The sequence below is a fragment of the Piliocolobus tephrosceles genome, chromosome 1 (assembly GCF_002776525.5).
Source record: "Piliocolobus tephrosceles isolate RC106 chromosome 1, ASM277652v3, whole genome shotgun sequence".
Classification (NCBI taxonomy): domain Eukaryota; kingdom Metazoa; phylum Chordata; class Mammalia; order Primates; family Cercopithecidae; genus Piliocolobus; species Piliocolobus tephrosceles.
In genome coordinates this window covers 176,601,062-176,623,195 of record NC_045434.1, presented here as the reverse complement: position 1 = coordinate 176,623,195, position 22,134 = coordinate 176,601,062, and the positions used below count along the sequence as shown (strand labels likewise).

Sequence of the window (22,134 nt, the reverse complement as noted above, 5' to 3'; positions counted from 1 at the left end):
TAAAGTTGAAACAAAATGAAGTTTAGAGAAAAGACCATGGGTCTAGATGAGACCAGAAGCACCTTCCCGAAGTCCACATTTTAAAATAGGAAAGGTAGGCTTTTTTTTTTGAGAATGCCTACCAATTTCATTCTTCCTCTATTTGTTGGCAAAATGGGAAGCGCTTTTAAGTTTACTAGCTTCCCAAACGTTTCATCAGTAACTCAGGCTGATTCTTTTGTGTACTGTGACTAGGTCTGCTTTAATCTATATAAACTGGTAATTCCATTTGTGTTTACCCCAATACAACACACACCTCCCCTGAAACTATTAAGTAGGTTAATGCCTCTAAAACAGTTTTTAGAATTTAATCTGAGATCCATGTAGTAGTTGAACAATCACTGTCTCTACCTTTCCCTCCTCTTCATCTATTGCCATAAACAAATGTGTGTTCACTCCAAAGGTCTGTATACCCAAGTGCCATTCCCCTTTTACTTCTGCCCCTTTGACCTCGACAACAGGTTAGCAAGTATGTTTAATCTCCAAAGTGTGCTGCAGCTAATACAAGACTTAACTGTGTCATGTAATGAGAAAAGCCTTAGGATGTAATGAAAAAAGTGAGATACTTAAAAAAAGAAAAAAAGAAACATAAAAAAGTGAGATACTTGGCAGTAATAAGGTACTAAGGTACACACTCATGTGGACTGCCTAATTACTTACATCCTTCTAACAGAAAGCTATTGTCTATGAAAATGTTTTTGAAATCCTCAGACGAGATTGAATATATTAAAAAACATCAGGACTGGGCTGAGTGCAGTGGCTCACGCCTGTAATCCCAGCACTTTGGGAAGTCCAGGAAGGCAGATCACTTGAGCTTAGGAGCTGAAAACCAGCCTGGGCAACATGGTGAAATTCTATCTCTATAAAACGACAACAACAAAAACAAAAATTAGCAGGGCGTGGTGGTATGCAGCCTGTAGGCCCAGCTACCCTGGGAGCTGAGTCAGGAGGATTGCCTGAGCCCAGGAAGCCGAAGTTGCAGTGAGCTGTGATCACACTACCACACTTCATCCTGGGTGACAGAGGGAGACCCTGTCTCAAAACAGAACCAAACCAAAAAACAACCAAAAACCACCCCCAAACCCTCTAGTATTTGAGAAGTTACTACAGGAATGGAGAACAGTACCTTAGCTGACTGTGGTGTTGAGAAATTTAGCCAAGCAGGAACAAAATCATGCTGCGCCATTTAGGTCCAGTGTCTCCTTTCAGCAAGGTGAGGCATCCAACCTCATGGCCAGGATCTGAAAACAAAACAACTCAAATCACTAATGTTTATAAGAATGTGATACCAATGTGTAAAGGAATCTGTAATTATTCTAAGATTCCTCTTTACAGAAAGACCTGCCCTCTGAGCCTCTTTATAGATTACTTACCAAGCCTTATAACTCAGAGAAGTTCTAAATAAAAGTAATTTTTGTTAAAACAAAAGAAAAACAGTAACATGTGCCTGGAAGATTGACTTTTATTTTTTGTAGAGGAAGGTCTTGCTATGTTGCCCAGGCTGATCTTGAACTTCTGGCCTCAAGAGATCCTGCTGCTTCAGCCTCGCAAAGTGTTGGGATTACAGGTGTAAGTGACTGCACCCAGTGAATCTGGAAGGTTTTATGAAGGAAGCTAATGAATTCTTGATTGTTACATCAAAGAACTTGAAGAATTAAACATCTATTTAAAACCACAGACACTTATGAAAAGAGATTAATCTGCTTCAAGTACTCAGGTAAATTCTAGCAAAAGCAGTAGAAAATATTCTTGGCTGGGCACGGTGGCTCACACCTGTAATCCCAGTACCTGGGGAGGCCGAGGTGGATCGCTAGAGCCCAGGAGTTTGAGACCAGTCTGGGCAACATGGCAAAACCCCATCTGTACAAAAAAATAATAAAGGAGCCAGGTGTGGTGGCACACGTTTGTGGTCCCAGCTACTCTGGAGGCTAAGGAGGGAGAATCACCTGAGCTGGGAAGGTTGAGGTTGCAGTGAGCTGAGATTGTACCACTGCACTCCAACCTTCGGGACAGAGTGAGACCCTGCCTCAAGCGGTGGGCAGGGGGGTGGGGGGATCTTCCTAGAGAAGGACGATACAACCTCTCAAGAGCTTTTCTATTTAGTTCACATTAATTTATTCAAATACCAACTAGCATCAGTTTTCCTGAGATCTGTTGGTGTCTTCAAATCACCCCACTGATATTCTCCAAAATTAAATACATCAGAAAGCAGTAGGTATTTTTTATGATGCATATACATAGAGTCTTCTTTCCAAGTTAGACACATGGATATTTACCCCAGAGTGTAACCTCTGTGGTCCTGTTTCTGCACTCGAGTTGGCCAACTGGATCTCCCACGAGGTTTTCCTGTTAAAAGGGTGCTTAAGTAACCTGGCCGGCAGCACGACTTACGATGAAGCACAAAGAAGCCAGGTTCTGTGTGGATCACTCTCTCAGTCCCCTCAACTGCTCATCTTAAACTATTTGGTTCCCGACACGTTTCCAAAAGGGGAAAGGGGAAAAGGGGAAGGGGGGAAGGGGAACATAAAAAGTATTTGTTACATTTAAAAAAGGGGGAAAGGGGAAAGAGCTGTATCTATGTTCACCTCATTCAACTTCCTTGAGTTATGGCACTATGATGTTGCTTAATTAGGTAAGACATGGATATTTGCACCAAGTGCAAACACTGTTCATAACAAGGTCATAGCTAGAAAGACAGATGGGCTCAAGTGTGGACAAGTAATGTCATCAAGGTGATAGATCAAAAATACTAAGGCCCTATAAAAGATCTGAGCAGTCAACTCCAAAACATCCACATGACAAAGTCCTTAAAATACAAATCTCATTATTCTTACTCACGCAACTGCTAAAAAATAGTGTGCAGATATGTATTTATATTTGCCTTAACCTTCAAAATCTAGGGACATAAATCTTGTCTTTGTTAAAAAAAATAAAAATAAAAATATATCAGACAGGAATTTGCTATACACTTTTCCCTCCACAAACAGCAGCTTTCAAGGCAAATTTCTTGGTATAAAGCTTCTAAATGTATATTCTATGTCTTTGGCCTTTACTATTTATAAATTCAGAGCAAAGTTAAAACATTAGAAAGATGGGTGGGATGGGTATTAAGAAATAGTCAAGGAGAGATATAGTTCCAAAATGAGGATTTCTTCTTCGGTTTTCTGTGTTTCACTTGTTCTGCTCCTTCCCAAAATCTGAATTGAGCCACTGGAAGGAGATATGGAGAATCTTCTACTGCTTTGGTAGAGAAGTCACTTATTATTTTGGATCCATTTCCACCATTTCACAATCATTTGAAAGGCCACACGAATCTATCACTCTGTAAATGAAAAAACAAAACATAAAATCACAGGAGGCAAAATCACTATCTCATATATATATATAGCTGCTAAAATGAGACACAGTTAAATAATCAAATCAAGGCCCTGAGAGTAAAACCCTTAAGTCCAATTTAGACACTATGGATGTATGTCACCACCTATACCAACAAGATAACTTGGATATAAATCTTTTTTAAGGATTTGAGAAAAGTCACCTAAACAGAGTTTGCTTTGGTTTTTTTTTTTGTGGAGATGGAGTTTCGCTCTTGTTGCCCAAGCTGGAGTGCAATGGCGCTATCCCAGCTCACTGTAACCTCCACCTCCTGGGTTCAAGTTGATTCTCCTGCCTCAGCCTCCCAAGTATCTGGGATTACAGGTGTGCACTAACACACCCAGCTAATTTTTTGTATCTTTAGTAGAGACAGGGTTTCACTATGTTGTCCAGGCTGGTCTCGAAACTCCTGACTTTGTGACCTGCCCGCCCTGGCCTCCCAGAGTGCTGGGATTAAATGAGTGAGCCACCGTGCCTGGCCTGGAGTTTGCTTTTTTATATAAAAGCACCTGTAATCTCAACACTTCGAGAGGCCAAATTTTCCAAACAGCTGTCTAAGGTATTCAGAAATGCAAAATAATGGGTCTTTCAGATCTAGATTTTTCTCTCATAAATAGAACAGGTTGCCATGAGTGGTCAAAGAACCACACAGCTTGCTGGTATATTACCAAAGTCACCAACTACCTATTTGTTTAGTACTAGCCACAGCTAGGATCCTTAAGATATCTGTCATAGTATTTTTTATGTATTTATATATATATATATATATATTTAGATACCTGGCTCTCAATTCAGAGATTTAAAACTTTTATAATCTAACTTGTTAGGCACTGAGTGAAACAAATTTCTTTGGTAAGTTCTCAACATTCTTTCAGGGGATTCAAATTAGAAACAGGGTCTCACCCTATTGCCTAGGCTGGAGTGCAGTGACTTGATCATAGCTCACTGCATCCTTAACTCCCAGGTTTAAGCAATCTTCTCAGAGACCTCAGCTTCCCGAGTAGCAAAAAACCACGGGACTAGAGATGTGCACCATCATGCCCATCTAATTAAAAAATTTTTTTTTTGTAGACACAGGGTCTCTCACTTTGTTGCCCAGGCTGGTCTTGAACTCCTAGGCTCAAGCAATCCTCCTGCTTTGGCCTCTCACAGGGCTGAGATTACAGGTGTGAACCACTGTGCCTGGCTACAGAAAGATTTATTTGATAGAAAAGAAAATTTGCATCTATGGGCAATTCTGGTCTATACTGGTAAATTTCAGTTTGGAAGATACTTCTCATATATCCAATTCAGCAGCCTTGCACTATATTGTTCACGGGAATAAGTTCATGGGAATAAGAAATACCAAATTCAGGATAGTAAGTATCTCTGTGGGAAAAAGGAAGGGAAATAAAAAAGAGGTCCCAAAGAATTTCAACTGTATCTGTAATGCATTATTTCTCAAGTTGAGTGATGGGTACAAGATGACTATTCACTTATTGCTCTTTTTATAAACTTGTAAAACTGAAGAGTATTAGGCCGGGTGTGGTGGCTCATGCCTCTAATCCTAGCACTTTGGGAGGCCGACACAGGTGGATTACTGGAGGTCAGGAGTTCAAGACTGGCCTGGCCAACATGGTGATACCCCGTCACTACTAAAAATACAAAAATTAGCCAGGCGTGGTGGTGCATGCCCGTAGTTCCAGCTACTCAGGAGGCTGAGGCAAGAGAATCACTTGAATCCAGGAGACAGAGGTTGCAGTGAGCCGAGATCCCACCACTGCACTCCAGCCTGGGTGACAGAGCCAGACGCTGTCTCAAAAAAAAAAAAAAAAAAAAAAAGCAAAAAAACCCAGAATTGTTTTTATACAGGCCTATACCTGTAACTCCCAGTAACAGATACATGAAACTGTCCCTGTAGTGAAGTTATTCTAGAGAAATAATCAAGTCAAGCATCCTTATGGAAAAGATATAATTAACTGTCTGGTGCACACTTTTTATCTTAAGAATTCTAGTTTAGCCGGGCGCGGTGGCTCAAGCCTGTAATCCCAGCACTTTGGGAGGCCGAGACGGGCGGATCACAAGGTCAGGAGATTGAGACCATCCTGGCTAACACAGTGAAACCCCGTCTCTACTAAAAAATACAAAAAACTAGCCGGGCGAGGTGGTGGGCGCCTGTAGTCCCAGCTACTCCAGAGGCTGAGGCAGGAGAATGGCGTAAACCCGAGAGGAGGAGCTTGCAGTGAGCTGAGATCCGGCCACTGCACTCCAGCCTGGGTGACAGAGCCAGACTCCGTCTCAAAAAAAAAAAAAAAAAAAAAAAAAAAAAAAAGAATTCTAGTTTAAACCACAGAAAACCTGAAGTTCAAGACAGAGATAAATCATCTATTAGGGTATAAAACTGTTGGACACAAAGGAAAATACCCCAATTTGCAACATAAACAATTCCCTCTTTTCAATAACCACTAGGTACTTTCCAGTTTTCCAATTGACACATACCATCACCTTTTCAGTGTTTTACACACCGAATCCAAAGTTTCTGTACCAGAGTCCCAACTTAGGCAGGACTAGAAGACATACTAACTAGCAATACTTTGATACAGGTCCTATGGCTGTTGTATATCCCGTAACAATTACCCATCACCCTTAACAAGCTGGGATACCTGAAGTGTAAAGAGTGTTACCTACACATGTATGTGCAGAGTATGTGGTTGAGAGGAGATGCACTATAAGTGGGGACGTTTGATCAAATAGAACAAATAAAAAATGAAGAAGATAGATAACAGAAATTTCTGTTCTGGAAGTAACAGACTAAAAGGAAAAATTCCAAAATGTGAATAATGGTTTTATTAGGATGGTGGAATTACAGGCATTTTGTTTTATCTTCTCTATTAGTCAGAAGTTTTTGTAATGAACTTACTTTGCTCTGCAAATTTTAAATTAAAGATCTTTAGTGATGCCTTTTAGGGCTGTGGGTAGTTTTACAGAATGGTTAACTGGGAGACTTCTGCTTACTACTAAAAAATTCTGAGAAGAAAAAACACATCACTTAAAATTCTCTTAGAACTATTTTTTTTTTTTGGTCTGAGAAAATAGAGCAGGGTTCTGAGTAGCTGGGACTGCAGGTGAATGTCACCATGCTGAGCTAATTAAAAAAAAAATTCTTGGGCTGGTGTGGTGGCTCACACCTGTAATCTCAGCACTTTGGGAGGCTGAGGTGGGTGGATCACGAAGTCAGGAAATCGACACCACAGTGAAACTGCATCTCTACCAAAAATACAAAAAATTAGCCAGGCGTGGTGGCAGGTGCCTGTAATCCCAGCTACTCGGGAGGCTAAGGCAGGAGAAGGGTGGGAACCCGGCAGATGCAGCTTGCAGTGAACCAAGATCACGCCACTGCACTCCCCCTGGGCGACAGAGCGTGACTCCGACTCAAAAAAAAAAAAAAAAAAAAATCTTCTGTAGAGATGGGGTCTCACTATGTTGCCTGGGCTGGTCTCAAATACCTGAGCTCAAGCGTCTCACAGAATTTTTGTTTTTTTTGGAGATGAAGTCTTACTTTCTGACCCTGGCTGGAGTGCAGTGGCCTGACCTCGGATCACTGCAACCTCCGCCTCCTCCCGGCTTAAAGCAATTTTCAAGCCTCAGCCTCTTGAGTAGCTGGGATTACAGGTGCCCACCACCACACCTGGTTAATTTTTGTATTTTTGGCAGAGATAGGGTTTGCCATGTTAGCCAGGCTGGTCTTGAACTCCTGACTTCAAGTGATCCACTGCCTGGGCCTCCCAAAGTGCTGGGATTACAGGTGTGAGTCACTGCACCTGGCCTCATAGAACTTTTAAAAAACATGAAAGATGGCCGGGCGTGGTGGCTCACACCTATAATCCTAGCACTTTGGGAGGCCGAGGCGATTGGATCACCTGAGGTCAGGCATTCGAGACCAGCCTGGCCAATATGGTGAAACCCTGTGTCTACTATAAATACAAAAATTCACTGGGCGTGGTGGCTGGCACCTGTAATACCAGCTACTTGGGAGGCTGAGGCAGGAGAATCACTTGAACTCGGGAGGTTGAAGTGAGCTGAGATCCCGTCATTGCACTTCAGCCTAGGTGACAGAGGGAGACTCTCACAAAGAAAAACATAACATGAAAGACTAGACTGGAGGGGAAATCAAGATTCTTTCTAATATGAGATGTCAAGCATGTGCTCTGGAGCTCAAAGGAGAGGTGTGTTCTACTGGTAGAATTTTGGTAATTGTCAGTATTTGGTGGACAACATTTAAAGTTGGGGAATAGGTAAAATCTAAGGAGAGTATAAAGATGAAAAAGTTGGCCAAGTGCGGTGGCTCATGCCTGTAATCCTAGCACTCTTGAGAGGCTGAGGCGGGCAGATCATGAGTTTGAGACCAGCCTGACCAACATGGTGAAACCCCGTCTCTACTAAAAATACAAAATTAGCCGGGTGTAGTGGTGCACAACCTGTAATCCCAGCTACTCAGAAGGCTGAGCCAGGAGAATCGCTTGAAATCGGGAGGCGGAGGTTGCAGTGAGCTGAGATCACGCCACCACTGCACTCCAGCCTGGGCAACAGAGTGACACTCTGTCTCAAAAAAAAAAAAAAAAAAGAGAGAAGTTTACAAGTCTTGTTTATTTCATTACTTCTTTTCCATCTGTTACTTGTGACTCTTCAAGGTCTAATTACTCTCCAACTTAAAAAACTAATTTTTTAGGCACTACTAGTCTCTTTCTACCATCTGCCTCAGCCTCTCCTACTGGTTGCCACACTCTGTTCCTAGACTTAGATTGTAATTATATTACTAGTCTGCTCAAAAATTTCTGGTTTCCCACCAACAATACAACAGGATTTATATTCCTCAGTCTAAGAGGCAAGAAATAAGCCTTTCCCCCAGCCCTCAAAAACCAGCCCAAAGAGTCTCCTTTAATTCTCTATCTGGAAGTAATTCCTGCCTCTGAAAATGAAGTCTTCAAAGTACTTTTTTTTTTTTTTTTTAAAGACAGAGTCTTCTGTCACCCAGGCTGGGGTGCAGTGGCACTCACTGTAACCTCTGCCTCCTAGGTTCAAGCAATTCTCCTGTCTCAGCCTCCCAAGAAGTCCCAAGGTGGGACTACAGGTGCCAACCACCACGCCCGGTTAATTTTTGTATTTTTAGTAGAGACGGGGTTTCACCATATTGGTTAGGTTAATCTCGAACTCCTGACCTCAGGTAATACACCCGCCTTGGCCTCCCAAAGTGCTGGGATTATAGGTGTGAGCTACCGTGCCCGGCCTCAAAGTACTTTAATTGTGCCTACTAGGCCACTAACACTCACTTCTTCCAGGATAGTTATAAATGTTTATCTTAGCTCCAAAAGTAGGCCAAAAGCTTGTCACTTCTAAGAATCCTGATTTGCTATTCTTTGAAACACATATAGCATGTATCTAGCATGGTACCGTGCATATGGTAAGGATTCAAAAGTTTAATAAATTTTTACAAAGTATAATAAAGCAAGGATGCAGAGAAATTAGAAACCTCATGTATCGCTGGTAGAAATGTAAAATGGTGCAGCTACTGTGAATAACTGGTTAAACACTGAGGTATACCATATGACCTAATAATTCTACTTCTAGGTATATATCCAAGAGAAATAAAAACATGTCTACACAAATACTTGTAACTGAACGTTCATGGTAGCCTTATTCACAATAGCTACAAAGCAGAAACAACCGAATTGTCTATCAATAGATGAAGGAAAATATACTGTATATTCACACAACAGGCTATTATTCAGCTATAAAAAAGGAAATGAGTACTGATATAAGCTACAACACAGATGAACCATGAAAATATTATGTTAAATGAAAGAAGGCACACACAAAAACTGTAAATTGTATTATTTCACTTATATGAAACATCCAGTCCCACAGAGCTAGAAAACAGACAGTGATTACCAAGGCTTGTGAAGAGGAGGGAATGGGGTGTGACTGCTTAATATAGATGAAAATTTAGTTTGGGGTAAGAAAAGGTTCTGGAACTACATAGCGGTGACGGTTGCACAACACTGAGAATGTACTTCATGCCATGGCAATTGCACACTTTTTCAACTGGTTCTGATGGTAAATTTTGTATTTTCCCATAATTAAAAAAATTATAATAAAGTAGTCAATGTTAATATTAAATACAAACATTGCCCTATATCACCCATTCCTTTTCAGATTACGAAAGTACTTTTGCTCCCTCTCTACAAACTCCCTGTATCTGAATACTTGATACAACCATTCATTCATAAACATTTGTCAAATATTTTACCTCTTCAAAACAAAACCTCCAACTTATCAGGCACCTCATATGTCAGGCGCATTATTCAGTACTTCACAACATGACCTAATTTTATATTTTATAATTAAGTTTATACTGCTAGGGGAGCATCTCCCTGGCCAAGGGCCTTATCTCAATTACCTCTACTTCAGACTCCTTTTACCTAGATACAACACTACCAGTGCTGTTGGCTTCAACCACTCATTTTCTCCAGAGTCCAGAAGCATCACCAATTATTCCTTCTTGTAACTTCAACTTCTGTTTATACTGGGTCCACTCAATTTACAAAAAACTGTACTCAATTCTCCAAATTAAAACAAACCCCCTTATTAGAGCCTGTATCTTGCTCTAGGTATATCCTTGATGTGCTTTACCCTCCAGTCTTTTGTTTTTTTTGGATTTTTTTTTTTTTTTTGACAGAGTCTCATTCTGTTGCCCAGGCTGGAGTACAATGGCGCCACTTGGCTCACCGCAACCTTCGCCTCCTGGGTTCAAATAACTGTTGTGCCTCAGCCTCCCGAATAGCTGAGATTATAGGCATGTGTAACCTGTATTTTTGTATTTTTAGTAGAGACGGAGTTTCACCATGTTGGCCAGGCTGGTCTCCAACTCCTGGCCTCAAGTGATCCACCTGCCTCAGCCTCCAAGAGTGCTGGGCTTACAGGTGTGAGCCACGCCACCCCGCCTGCCCTCTAGTCTTAACAAAAATCTATACATAACAGTGTACCCTTATTGTCTTTATTTCCTCACTCCCCCATTTATTCCTCAACCCACAGAAAATTACCTTTCCCCACAGCTCTGACTGGTGCCCTTCTATTTTCAAAATATTCCCATTAAGTTAATCTAACTAGTATATGATAGGCATAAATAAGTTTGCAGAGAAATAGCTGATGAATGACAGTGAACAAAAGATTTGCACTGAAATAAGAATGAATATATTTATAGTATTTAAAATACTGTAGGAATATTTATGAATTTTTAAGTACCTAACAAATTAAATTGCACACTTAGAAACAGAACACCTAGCCAGGCACAGTGGCTCAAGCCTGTAATCTCAGCACTCTGGGAGGCTGAGGCAGGTGGATAACTTGAATTCAGGGGTTCAAGGCCATCCTGGCCAACATGGTGAAATCTCATCTCTACTAAAAATACAAGAATTAGCCAGGCATGACGGCACACACCTGTAATCCTGGCTACTTGGGCAGTTGAGGCACAAGAATTGCTTGAACCTGGGGAGTGGCAGAGGTTGCAGTAAGCCAATATCACACCACTGCACTCCAGCCTGGGCAACAGAGTAAGACTGTCTCAAAAACAAAAACAAAACAAAACAGAACACCTGCATGTATATATTAGGCTGAACAAATGTTCTTGAGGAAGTTAATGGCCGATTTAATGCCCTTAACTTGAAAAACTTCACCAGCCTAGGCAAAATAGGGAGACCCTGTATCTTCAAAAAATTTAAAACTTAGCCAGGCATGGTGGTAGGTGCCTATAGTTTCAGCTACTTGGGAGGGTGAGGTGAGAGAATCACTTGAGCCCAGGAATTCAAGGTTGCAGTAGGCTATGACTGTACCACTGCACTCCAGTCTGGGTGACAGTGAGACCCTGTCTTAAAAAATAAAAATTAAAAACTTCACTTAATTTCAATACATTCTCCATGTCATTGATATAGCATTTTAATTCTGTCAAAGGCATAATTTTGAGCACATCTTCAACCATGAAATAGTTTCCATTCTATCTATACTACATAAAATAATTAAAAAGCACTGTCTTCTCTGTAACACCATTTAAGTTTGGCTCAAATACAGAGATTATTCTTTCTTTTTTTGGAGACAGGGTCTCACTCTGCTGCCCTAGAGTGCACTGGCACAATCATAGTTCACCATAGCTTCAAGCTCCTGAGTTTAAGCAATCTTCCTGCTTTAGCCTCCCAAGTAGCTGAGACAACAGGTGCATACCAGCAACAGTAGTGGTAGAGACGGAGGTCTCACTATGTTGCTCAGGTTGGTGTCAAACTCCTGGCCTCAAGGGACCCTTCTGCCTCAGCTTCCCAAAGTGTTAGGATTACAGGTGTGAGCCACTGAGGCCAGCCCAGGGATTTAATAGCTCTACGCGAAAATCTAAAAAGTATGCAGCATCTGTACTTTTGACCAGCCTTGTTTAATTTTGGCTCCATAAAGTAACTTTAAGTAAAACAATAACAGACGTAGTTTAGTCATTTGAAAGTCTTCTTCAGGGTAAAGGCTTTTGGGTATGATCCCCCCACCCTCTGCCAAAATTGATAAAATGACTAAGTAACATGACTTCATAAATTAACTGGATAGTTTATAATCTGTGTATTGCACAAAATAGAAAAAGAACATAATGTAGTTCTCAGCTAAGGGATCATTAAAAATATTTTTGATGGATTGTGAAGTGATTTTTAGTAAATAAAAGGATTCAAAGAACGGAGTGGCACTGATTTATAACAAACAGTATGTAACATTCTTAGATCTTATGTCCATAAAAGTGAAAAACATAAGTTGGCCCAAATCTGAACTCCTTTTTAGTATTTCCCCATACCACTGGTCATCAACCTATCTTTATTTGTCTCCCACTGATCCCAAGCACATAGAACACTATCTGGAACATAGTAGACAAATATTTCCTGAATAAATGCTTTGGTGACTAGTAGGGCGGTACATCTTCAACTTCACAAGGTAATGTCATAATACTTTTGAACAAGATGTAACCAGTTTTCACCATCATCAGCAGCATTTTAAGCATTCCATTTGCTTTACATCTTCAATCAAACGACATATGGCCAGACTGGAGGTTATTCTTTACTGGTGGGTATAACATGATCACCTACTGTAGTATTTTAATCTATTTATCAGGTCTTTGTATTTCTCATTTCATAAGATACCTATTCTTTTTACCATTCTTCTTTTGGTTGTTGATCTTATTTATTTAATGCAAGAGAATAAATCAGATACAAATCCTTTGATTATGAGTTGCAAATACCTTTTTCCACTTCAAAGGTTATCTTTTGATTTTCTTTCCCATGTCTTTTGATGAGCACACGTTCTTAATTTAGATGCAATCAAAGCTGCTGGTCATTTCCTCTATGATTCACATTTCTGTGTCTTATTTATAACAGTTTTTCTCCAAGGTCCAAACAATTTACCTATATTGACTTCTTAGTTTTAAGTTTTGTCTTTCACATTTAGGACTTCAATCAGTTGGAAATGATTTGTATATGGTATGAGACCCAGGTCCAATTTCACTCTTTTCCATATGAAAAAAAAAATTGTTCCAGAAGTATTCTTTTTTCACTGATTTATACAGCCAGCTCTATCATAAATTGTTTCTATGTATGTATGGATCTGCTTCCAAATTTCTGTTCCACTGGCTTATTTACATATTTTGACACTACCACCATATGTCTTAACTATTATACCTTTACAATAATATTCTGATATGTATGGGAGCAAGGCCATCTCCCCCCATAATATACCTATAGAATGCCTTGGCTATTCTTGGCTCTCGGGCCTTTTTTTTTTTTTTTGAGACACAGAGTCTCACTCCATCACCTAGGCTGGAGTACAGTGGTGTGATCTCAGCTCATTGCAACCTCTGCCTCCCAGGTTCAAGCGATTCTCGTGCCTCAACTTCTCAAAGTAGCTGGGATTACAGGCGTGTGCCACCATGCCCATTTTTTTTTAGTAGACACGGGGTTACACCATGTTGGCCAGGCTGGTCTTGAACTCCTGGCCTCAACTGATCCACCTGCCTGACCCTCCCAAAATGCTGGGATTACAGGCATATGCCACCATGCCCAGCCTCTCTGGCTCTTTAATATTAATTTTAAAACAGGCCAGGAACGGTGGTACATGCCTGTAATTCCAGAACTTTGGGAGGCTGAGGCGGGAGAATCGCTTGAGCTCAGGAGTTCAAAACCAACCTCAGCATCATGGTGAAACCCCATCTCCACAACAAAGAAAATACAAAAATCAGCTGTGTGTGGTGGCTCACACCTGTAGTCCCAACTACTCAAGAGGTTGAGGTGGGAAGATTGCTTGAACCTGGGAAGCTGAGGCCGCACTGAGCAGAGATGGTGTCACTGCACTCCAGGCCTAGGTGACAGAGCAAGACCCTGTCTCTCATAATAAATTAATAAATAAATAAATAATTTTTAAAACAACTACATCAAATTTAAGGGGGAAAATCTTGTTATGACATTGCTTGGAATGGCAATAAATCTAGATTAAAATGGGAGAACTGACATCTTCATAATAAATCTTCCAAATCATGAGCATGGTCAATTTCTTACTTAAGTCTTCTTTAACATCATCAAGTAAAGTTCTAAACTTTTTTCCATAAAGATGCTGTATATCTTTTTAAAAAGATTTATTCAGGCCGGGTGCGGTGGCTCCTGCCTGGGAGGCTAAGGCAGGCAAATCACGAGGCCAGGAGTTCGAGACCAGTCTGGCCAACACTATGAACCCTGTCTCTACTAAAAATACAAAAAATTAGGTGGGCATGGTGCAGGCACTTGTAGTCCCAACTACTCAGGAGGCTGAGGCAGGAGAATCGCTTGAACCGGGGAGGTGGAGGTTGCAGTGAGTCGACATTGTGCCACAGCACTCCAGCCCAGGCGACAGTGCGAGACTCTGTCTCAAAAAAAAAAAAAAAAATTATTCTTAGATACCTTATAAATGTATTTTTGATGCTAATGCATTATTTCCTTTAAATGGCTGTTTACTGCTGGCATAAATTATATCCAGCAACCTTGCTAAACTCTCATTAATTTTAATAATTTGTCTATAGATTCCACAAATAATGAGAGATAGAAGAACTCTTTTTATACACATGTTAACTTTTAGGTGTTTATCAGACATCAAGGTGGGGATGTTAAGTAGATAGTTGGATAACAGTCTGCAGTTCATGACAAATACAGACTATAGACAAATTTTATTTAAATCCATGGACCTAGATGAGATCATCAACAAAGTGAATGTAAAAAGAGATGGAACCTTGATATATAACTTTAAAGATTGGGAAGACTGAGGAAAAAAACCATCAAAGTGTGGGGACCCAGAAGCTAAGCAGAAACATGTTTCAAGAAGGTAGAGGGACCCTTTTCAAATGTTATTAAATAGGATAAAAAGCTGATAACTCACCACTGGATTCACTTGGAAGTGTCAGTGATGATGTTGGACAGGGGAGGTGGTGAAAGCCTGATTTCAGTGAGTTCAAGAGGGAAGGAATTGGAGACTAAAAGGAAAGACAACTGTTTTGAGAAGTGTTGCTGCAGAACAGAGAAAAGGAGCATGTAGGCTAGAAGGGGATGGTGTGGCCAAAAGAAGTTTTTTACTGCACTGATAGGAATAACCCAGCAGAGAAAGAAAACTTGATGCAGCTGATACAGAAAACTGCTGAAATATCCTTCAGCAATTCAGAGGCGTGAGATGTGATGTATCAGTAAAGACTGGCCTTCAACAGGCTCATGAATACTTCACTTAAAGGAACAGGTGGGAAAGCAGAACGTGTGGGTACTAATGCAATGAGAGTTCGGAAGGTCTATCCTGATTGCTTCTATCTTCATAACTAAGTAGAAAGCAAGACCTTCAGCTAAAAGTATGAGTAGGTGCAGAGGAGTTGAGGGGTGTGAGAACAATTAAAGCGTGAAACTGAAGAATGAACTACAGAGATACAGTAGAGCTTCCCAGCAGAGCAAGAGCCCACATCTGTAAGCTACCATGACTTTGACTCCCTGAATTCTCTTGTTCTTCTCACTGATCCATATCCAATTTCCAAACGCCAATCTAAGTTAAGATCCCAGTTCTTGCTTACTTTGCTTGTCACCCATGAAGCTGACTGTGGTTGAAAGAGACACAACCATGCTTTTAAATATTTGTTTTCGGCTGGGCGCGGTGGCTCACGCCTGTAATCCCAGCACTTTGGGAGGCCGAAGCGGGTGGATCACAAGGTCAGGAGTTCAAGACCAGCTTGCCCAATATGGTGAAATGCCATCTCTACTAAAAATACAAAAAAATTAGCTGGGAGTAGTGGCACATGCCTGTAATCCAGGAGACGGAGGTTGCAGTGAGCAAAGAACCAGCCCGGGCAACAGAGCAAGACTCTGTCTCCAAAAAAAAAAAAAAAAATTGTTTCCTACTACAAAGAACCCTAATCAATACACTCTCAAAAGTCAATGAAAGCTGGGCATGGTGGCCCAAGCTTGTCATCCCAGCTACTTGAGAAGCTAAATCACGAAAATCTCTTAAACATGGGACAGGGAGGTTGCAGTGAGCCGAGATTGTGCCACTGCACTACAGCCTGCGTGACAGAGCGAAATTGTCAAAAAAAGAAAAAGTCAATGACTTGTGAGTCACCAACTTCAATGGCTTACCTGTTTACATGTTCTTTAGCAAAACCCATCTTAAATCCCCTGATTTCCATGACATCACATCATTAGAAGACCAGCAGTTCTCAAACCCGGATTACATCAAGCTAAAAAAATTCAAAAGATGGCCAGGCGCGGTGGCCTACGCCTGTAATCCCAGCACTTTGGGAGGCCGAGGTGGGCAGATCACGAGGTCAGGAGATCGAGACCATCCTGGCTAACACGGCGAAACCCCGTCTCTACTAAAAATACAAAAAAAAAAAAAAAAATTAGCCGGGCGCGGTGGCGGGCGCCTGTAGTCCCAGCTACTCGGGAGGCTGAGGCAGGAGAATAGCATGAACCCGGGAGGTGGAGCTTGCAGTGAGCCGAGATCGCGCCACTGCACTCCAGCCTGGGTGACAGAGCGAGACTCCGTCTCAAAAAAAAAAAAAAAATTCAAAAGATGTTTTAAGGACTGACATAGGATTGCCTGTTTTATTTGGATAAGTAGAAGATTAAAAATGTTAATATCACAATTTCATTAAAGGCAGTAGGTCATAAAAGACAATTCTTGGAAAAAGGAACAACTCACCTTAAAAAAAAGTTAACAATCTTACATTGATAATATTCACAAAGGGCTGAAGTCTTTGTCAGAGAGCAGCACTGAGTGACAACCACTGCATTAATATATGCTGATCTTCTCCCTACCGTGTGATTACAGATGGTCCCTAACTTACAATAGTTCAATTTAAGATTGTTCAACTTTACAATGGTGTGAGGTGAGAAAGAAACTCAACAGAAACCATACTTTGAATCGTGATCTTTGCCCAGGCTAGCAATATGCAGTACAATACTTTCGTGTGATGCTGGGCAGTGCCAGCAAGCCATAGCTCCCAGTCAGTCACAAGGGTCACACAAAAGTAAACAACTGATACTGTACAAGCGTATGTGTTGCCAGATGATTTTACCCAACAGCAAGCTCGTGTAAGTGTTCTGAAAACGCATAAGGTAGGCTAGGCTAAGCTATGATGCTTGGCAGGTTAGGCGTATTAAGTACATTTTCAACTTAATGTTATTTTCAAATTACAATGGGTTTATCCAAATGCAAGTCAAGGAGCATCTGTACTTTTTTCGGACTCTTCCTTTCTCTTGTCAATGTAATGGTTCTTTAAATGCTTCCATGTAGTCCTTTCCTTGTTTTTCTGTGCTCTTCATTATCTCATCAATTTTCAAGACTTCAGGTCTCCAAGTGAGTGACTTAAATTCTTGCTTCATCACTTTGGGAGGCTGAGGTGGGCGTATCACAAGGTCAAGAAATCAAGACCAGCCTGGCTAACACGGTGAAATGCCGTCTCTACTAAAAATACAAAACAATTAGCCGGGCGTGGTGGTGGACACCTGTAGTCCCAGATACTCGGGAGGCTGAGGCAGGAGAATGGCGTGAACCTGGAGGCAGAGCTTGCAGTGAGCCGAGACTGCGCCACTGCACTCCAGCCTGGGCAACAGAGCGAGACTCTGTCTCAAAAAAAAAAAGAAAAAAGAAAAGAAAAAACAAATGGGACCCACTTGGTAAGGATTAATAGCAAAGGTGATTATCTCTATCTTTTTATAGACAGGGTCTATTTAGTGGGTGCCCAATAAATGGTAATTTTTTTAAAGGTGTTGACAATTCTATCAATTAGTATCCCCTTCATCTTAACTGTTCTTTTTTGAGATAGGGTCTCACTCTGTTGCCTAGGCTGGAGTGCAGTGGCACGATCACGGCTCATTACAGCTGACCTCCCAGGCTTGAGCGATCTTCCCAGCTCAGCTTCCCAAGTAGCAGGGACTACAGGCACCTATCACCACACCCGGCTAAATTTTGTATTTTTTGTAGAGACAGGGTCTTGGCCATGTTGTCCAGGCTGGTATCAAGTTCCTGAAATCAAGCAATCCACCAGCCTCGGCCTTCCAAAGTGCTAGGATTACAGGCATGAGCCACTGTACCCAGACTTCTTAACTGTTCATAAGAGCTCTCCTTGAGCATTCCTTATTCCTTAAACTGCAGATCCTAAGACGATGGTACGTTTATCTTTAAATATTCACTAACCCTAATATTTCTTTTCAAAATCTCATGATTTGAAAACCACACAGGTTTAAAGGACTTCCTTCAAAGGACTGTATAACCTTACAGTAGTCTATATACTCATTTTCTATCTGTACATAGTTTCCCTCCCAATTCCTCAATAAGCAGAACTCAAGGGTTATTACTGCCTTGCTTCTTTTATTTCTAATTCTCAACAGAAAAGAGCCTAAAGCCATTTTCTACTTTAGCACTGCTTATTTTAACTCCAGAAGAGAGAAATTCCTATTTAAGATTTTCTGAAGAATATGAAATTTGAGCAAGTCTTTCAATGAACCAAAAGGGGACACAAGATTTTTTTCCCGTACAGCATTTCTGTCTATTAAGAAAAGACTTGGGGCCGAGCGCAGTGGCTCATGCCTGTAATTCCAGTACTTTGGAAGGCCAGGGTGAGCAGACTACTTGAGCCCAGGAGTTTAAGACAAACTTGGGAAACAGGGCAAAACCCCATCTCTACAAAAAAACACAAAAAAATTAGCCTGTTTTGGGAGGCCGAGGTGGAAGGATCACCTGAGGTCCGGAGTTTGAGACCAGCCTGCCCAATAGGGCGAAACCCCGCCTCTACTAAAAATACAAAAAATTAGCCAGGCGTGGCAGCAGGTGCCTGTAATCCCAGCTACTCGAGAGGCTGACGCAGGAGAATCACTTGAATCTGGGTGGCAGAGGCTGCAGTGAGCTGAGACTGCACCACTGCACTCCAGCCTGGGTGACAAGAGAGAAACTCTGACTCAAAAAAAAAAAGTCAGGCATGGTGGCACATGCCTGTACTCCCAGCTACTTGGAAGGCTGAAGTGGGAGGATCACTTGAATCTGGGAGGTCTAAGCTGCAGTGAGCCATGATTGTGCCACTGCACTCCAGCCTGGGTGACAGAGCAAGACCCTGTCTTAAAACAGCAACAACAACAACAAAGTACTTGGCCAGGAATGGTGGCTCATGCCTGTAATCCCAATACTTTGGGAGGTCAAAAGGGGAAGATCACTTGCGTCCAAGAGTTTGCCATCAACCTGGGCCACATGGCAAGATCTCTACCAAAAAAAAAAAAAAGGCCCAGGTGCGGTGGCTCATGCCTATAATCCCAGCACTTTGGGAGGCTGCGGCAGGCGGATCACTTGAGATCAGGAGTTCGAGATCAGCTTGGTCAATGTGGTGAAACCCCATCTCTACTAAAAATACTAAAATTAGCCAGGAATGGTGGCGCATGCCTTTAGTCTCAGCTACTTGGGAGGCTGAGGCAGAAGAATTGCTTGAACCTAGGAGGCGGAAGTTGCGGTGAGCTGAGATTGCGCCACTGCACTCCAGCCTGGGTGACAGAGGAAGACTCCTCTGAGGAAAAAAAAAATTTTTAGCCAGAAATAGTGGTGGTGTAGTCCCAACTACTTGGAAGGCTGGGAGGATTGCTTGACCCTGGGAAGTCAAGGCTACAGTGAGCCGTGATGATCATGCCACTACACTCCAGCCTGTGCTACAGTGTGAGACCCTGTTTCACAAAAGCAAAAACAAAGAGAAAGTACCTAATACTATGGTGATTAACATGGATATGTAAGTCTATTATGGAGTCTAATAAACAAAATCCCTGTAGTGGCTAGGAAAAGAAAAAAATATAAATGAACAAAATTGTATTTCTATCACAAATTCAATGACAACAATGGGATTTCTGTACCCATAGGAGGTGCATGAGAGAAATCATGTGAAGTGCTATGACATAATATAAGGCACAGTATAGAACATTATCTTGCATTACTCACTAATTCATACTCTTAAAACCTGAATCAAATCATGAGACTATTTTACACCTATGAAACTGGCAAAAAAAAAAAAAAAAAAAAATTCTGACACTATAAAGTGTTAACGAAGATGAGGCACAAACAAAGAATTCTCATACACTGCTGATTAGAGTGTAAACTGGCACACAACCACTTTGGAAACTGGCAAACAACAAGTTGTAAAACCTCTATGATCCATTAATCCTAATCACGCATAACCACAAGAAATACTGATAACATCCTATAACATGGATGAACCTTCATCCATTATGCTACATGAAAGAAGCCAGACACAAAAGATCACGTAGTTCTACAATGGTTGTACAACTCTGAATATACTAAAAACCACTAAATTGTATACTTTAAATAAGTGTATTTTGTTATATAAATTAGAGCTCAATGAAACTGTTCCCCCCAAAAATTAAGACCAACGATTGATAAGGGACTGGGAAATCCTTCGCCACCAACATAACACCATGCAAATTAGTTTCTTGTTCTAAGTGGAAAGATTGTTTAATATATAGATAGGACTACCTATCTCAGCATTACAATGTCTTTTGTGATACAATGCAAAATGAGAAATTGCTATGCTGTATTTTAGTCAATAATGTTTAAAGCTGAATCCATCAATCTGTCAGCTATAAACTTTAGAGAAAAATATAGGAATTAAAAAAAGAACAAGCTAAATAATACCATAAGTATGTGATCATACTAAACTTAATTCTAGGGCAAGTGACACAGTCTCAAAATCAGTGTCACTGAAATAAAGACTATACTACACTAAAAAGATATAGATAAATTAAACATCTGCAACAAGGTCCTAAATCAGATAATGGCTTGGATAGCTAGCTGTAATAAACATTTTTTTTTTTTTTTGGATCAGCTGGAGAAATTTGAATAGCACCTGGGTATTAGAAGAAATGAACATTTACTCACATGGAAAGTGGGTATCACGAACTAAAAAAAGCAAGTTGATCTCATTTAGTAAAATAAAAATAGAAACCTAAATATACGCGCTTAGACGACAATCTGGAAAAAAATGCACCGAGTTGTTAACAGTAGTAACTCCTGTGTGATAAGAATGCCAAGGCTTTATTTTTGCGTATCTATATAGTCTAATATTCTACATTATCCTTATACTGCTTCTGTAATAATAAAAAGATTACTAAAAGAAAGAATCACATGGAGAGCTTTAATAAACCACTGATGTCCAGACCTTACTCCAGATAAATTTTAAAAGGTTGAGAACTATCACTTTTGAGAATTGGGGCAGATAAAAGGGAAAACTGTCTGACAAAGCTTAAAAAGAAATTTATCAGAAGAACCCTGGGAATTCAGAGAACGAAGGAGAGGCTCTCTCGACTTGGCAAACACCAAAAACCAAAGGAAGCTAAGCAGTCAAAACCCCTGCCAAGGTCATGCCACAGGAAGAGCCTGCTGAGGAAACTGCTCCAGCTAGCAATGCCACCACCAACAGCCACTGGAATGAATTCCAAACCGTCCTTGCATCTTCGCATCTCTCACTCCGGTGCAAGTCCCCAAAGTGAAGGGCATCTGACCGGCACAGTTTGGGTAACATGACCCAGCTCTAGCTGCCAGGGGTCCAGCACAGAAAGTTTATCTATATGGTATGTGTGTGTGTGCACCCAACCTTTCCAGCATCCTCTCCCACTAAGATTCACAAAAAAGCAATACTGGAAAGGGGTTAAAATGGTAAACAGACAAAAAAAACAACAAAGGATCATTTTAAACCCCAATTAGTAGAATGTCCAACACAGGAATCCTGCCAGCCTTGCCATTAGGAATCAACTTGAATTACTGTGCCTTCTTTTGCTTCACTGTTCCAAAAACATTTCCTAAAAAGTAATTTCAGGCCAGGCACAGTGGCTCATGCCTGTAATCTCATCATATGGGGAGGCAAAGGTGGGAGGAATTGCTTGAGTCCAGGAGTTCAACACTAGCCTGGACAACATAGTGAGACTCTAGCTATACAAAAAAAAAAAAAAAAAAAAAAAAAAAAAATTAGCCAGGCATGACGGCACACACTTGTATTTCCCAGCAGGGCTGGGGGTGGGGGCCCAGGATGGAGCTGAGGTGGGAGGATCACTTGAGCCTAGGAGGTCAAAGCTGCAGTGAGCTATGATCATGCTACTGCACTCCAATCTGAGCAAC

At 41.1% G+C, this 22,134-nt stretch overlaps 1 protein-coding gene across 2 annotated transcripts in view; it reads right to left on the bottom strand.

The window, feature by feature from the left end:
• Positions 1-22,134, bottom strand: part of GPBP1L1 (GC-rich promoter binding protein 1 like 1) — a 64,610-nt gene that overhangs the window by 35,428 nt on the left and 7,048 nt on the right. For both annotated transcript variants that reach the window (XM_023221474.1, XM_023221473.1), the window contains exons 2-3: positions 2,316-3,361; positions 1,166-1,280 (exon numbers count right to left, since the gene is read on the bottom strand). In XM_023221474.1, the coding sequence (XP_023077242.1) occupies positions 1,166-1,225 (60 nt within the window). In that variant the 5' untranslated portion in view covers positions 1,226-1,280; positions 2,316-3,361. The remainder of the gene's footprint in view (positions 1-1,165; positions 1,281-2,315; positions 3,362-22,134) is intronic.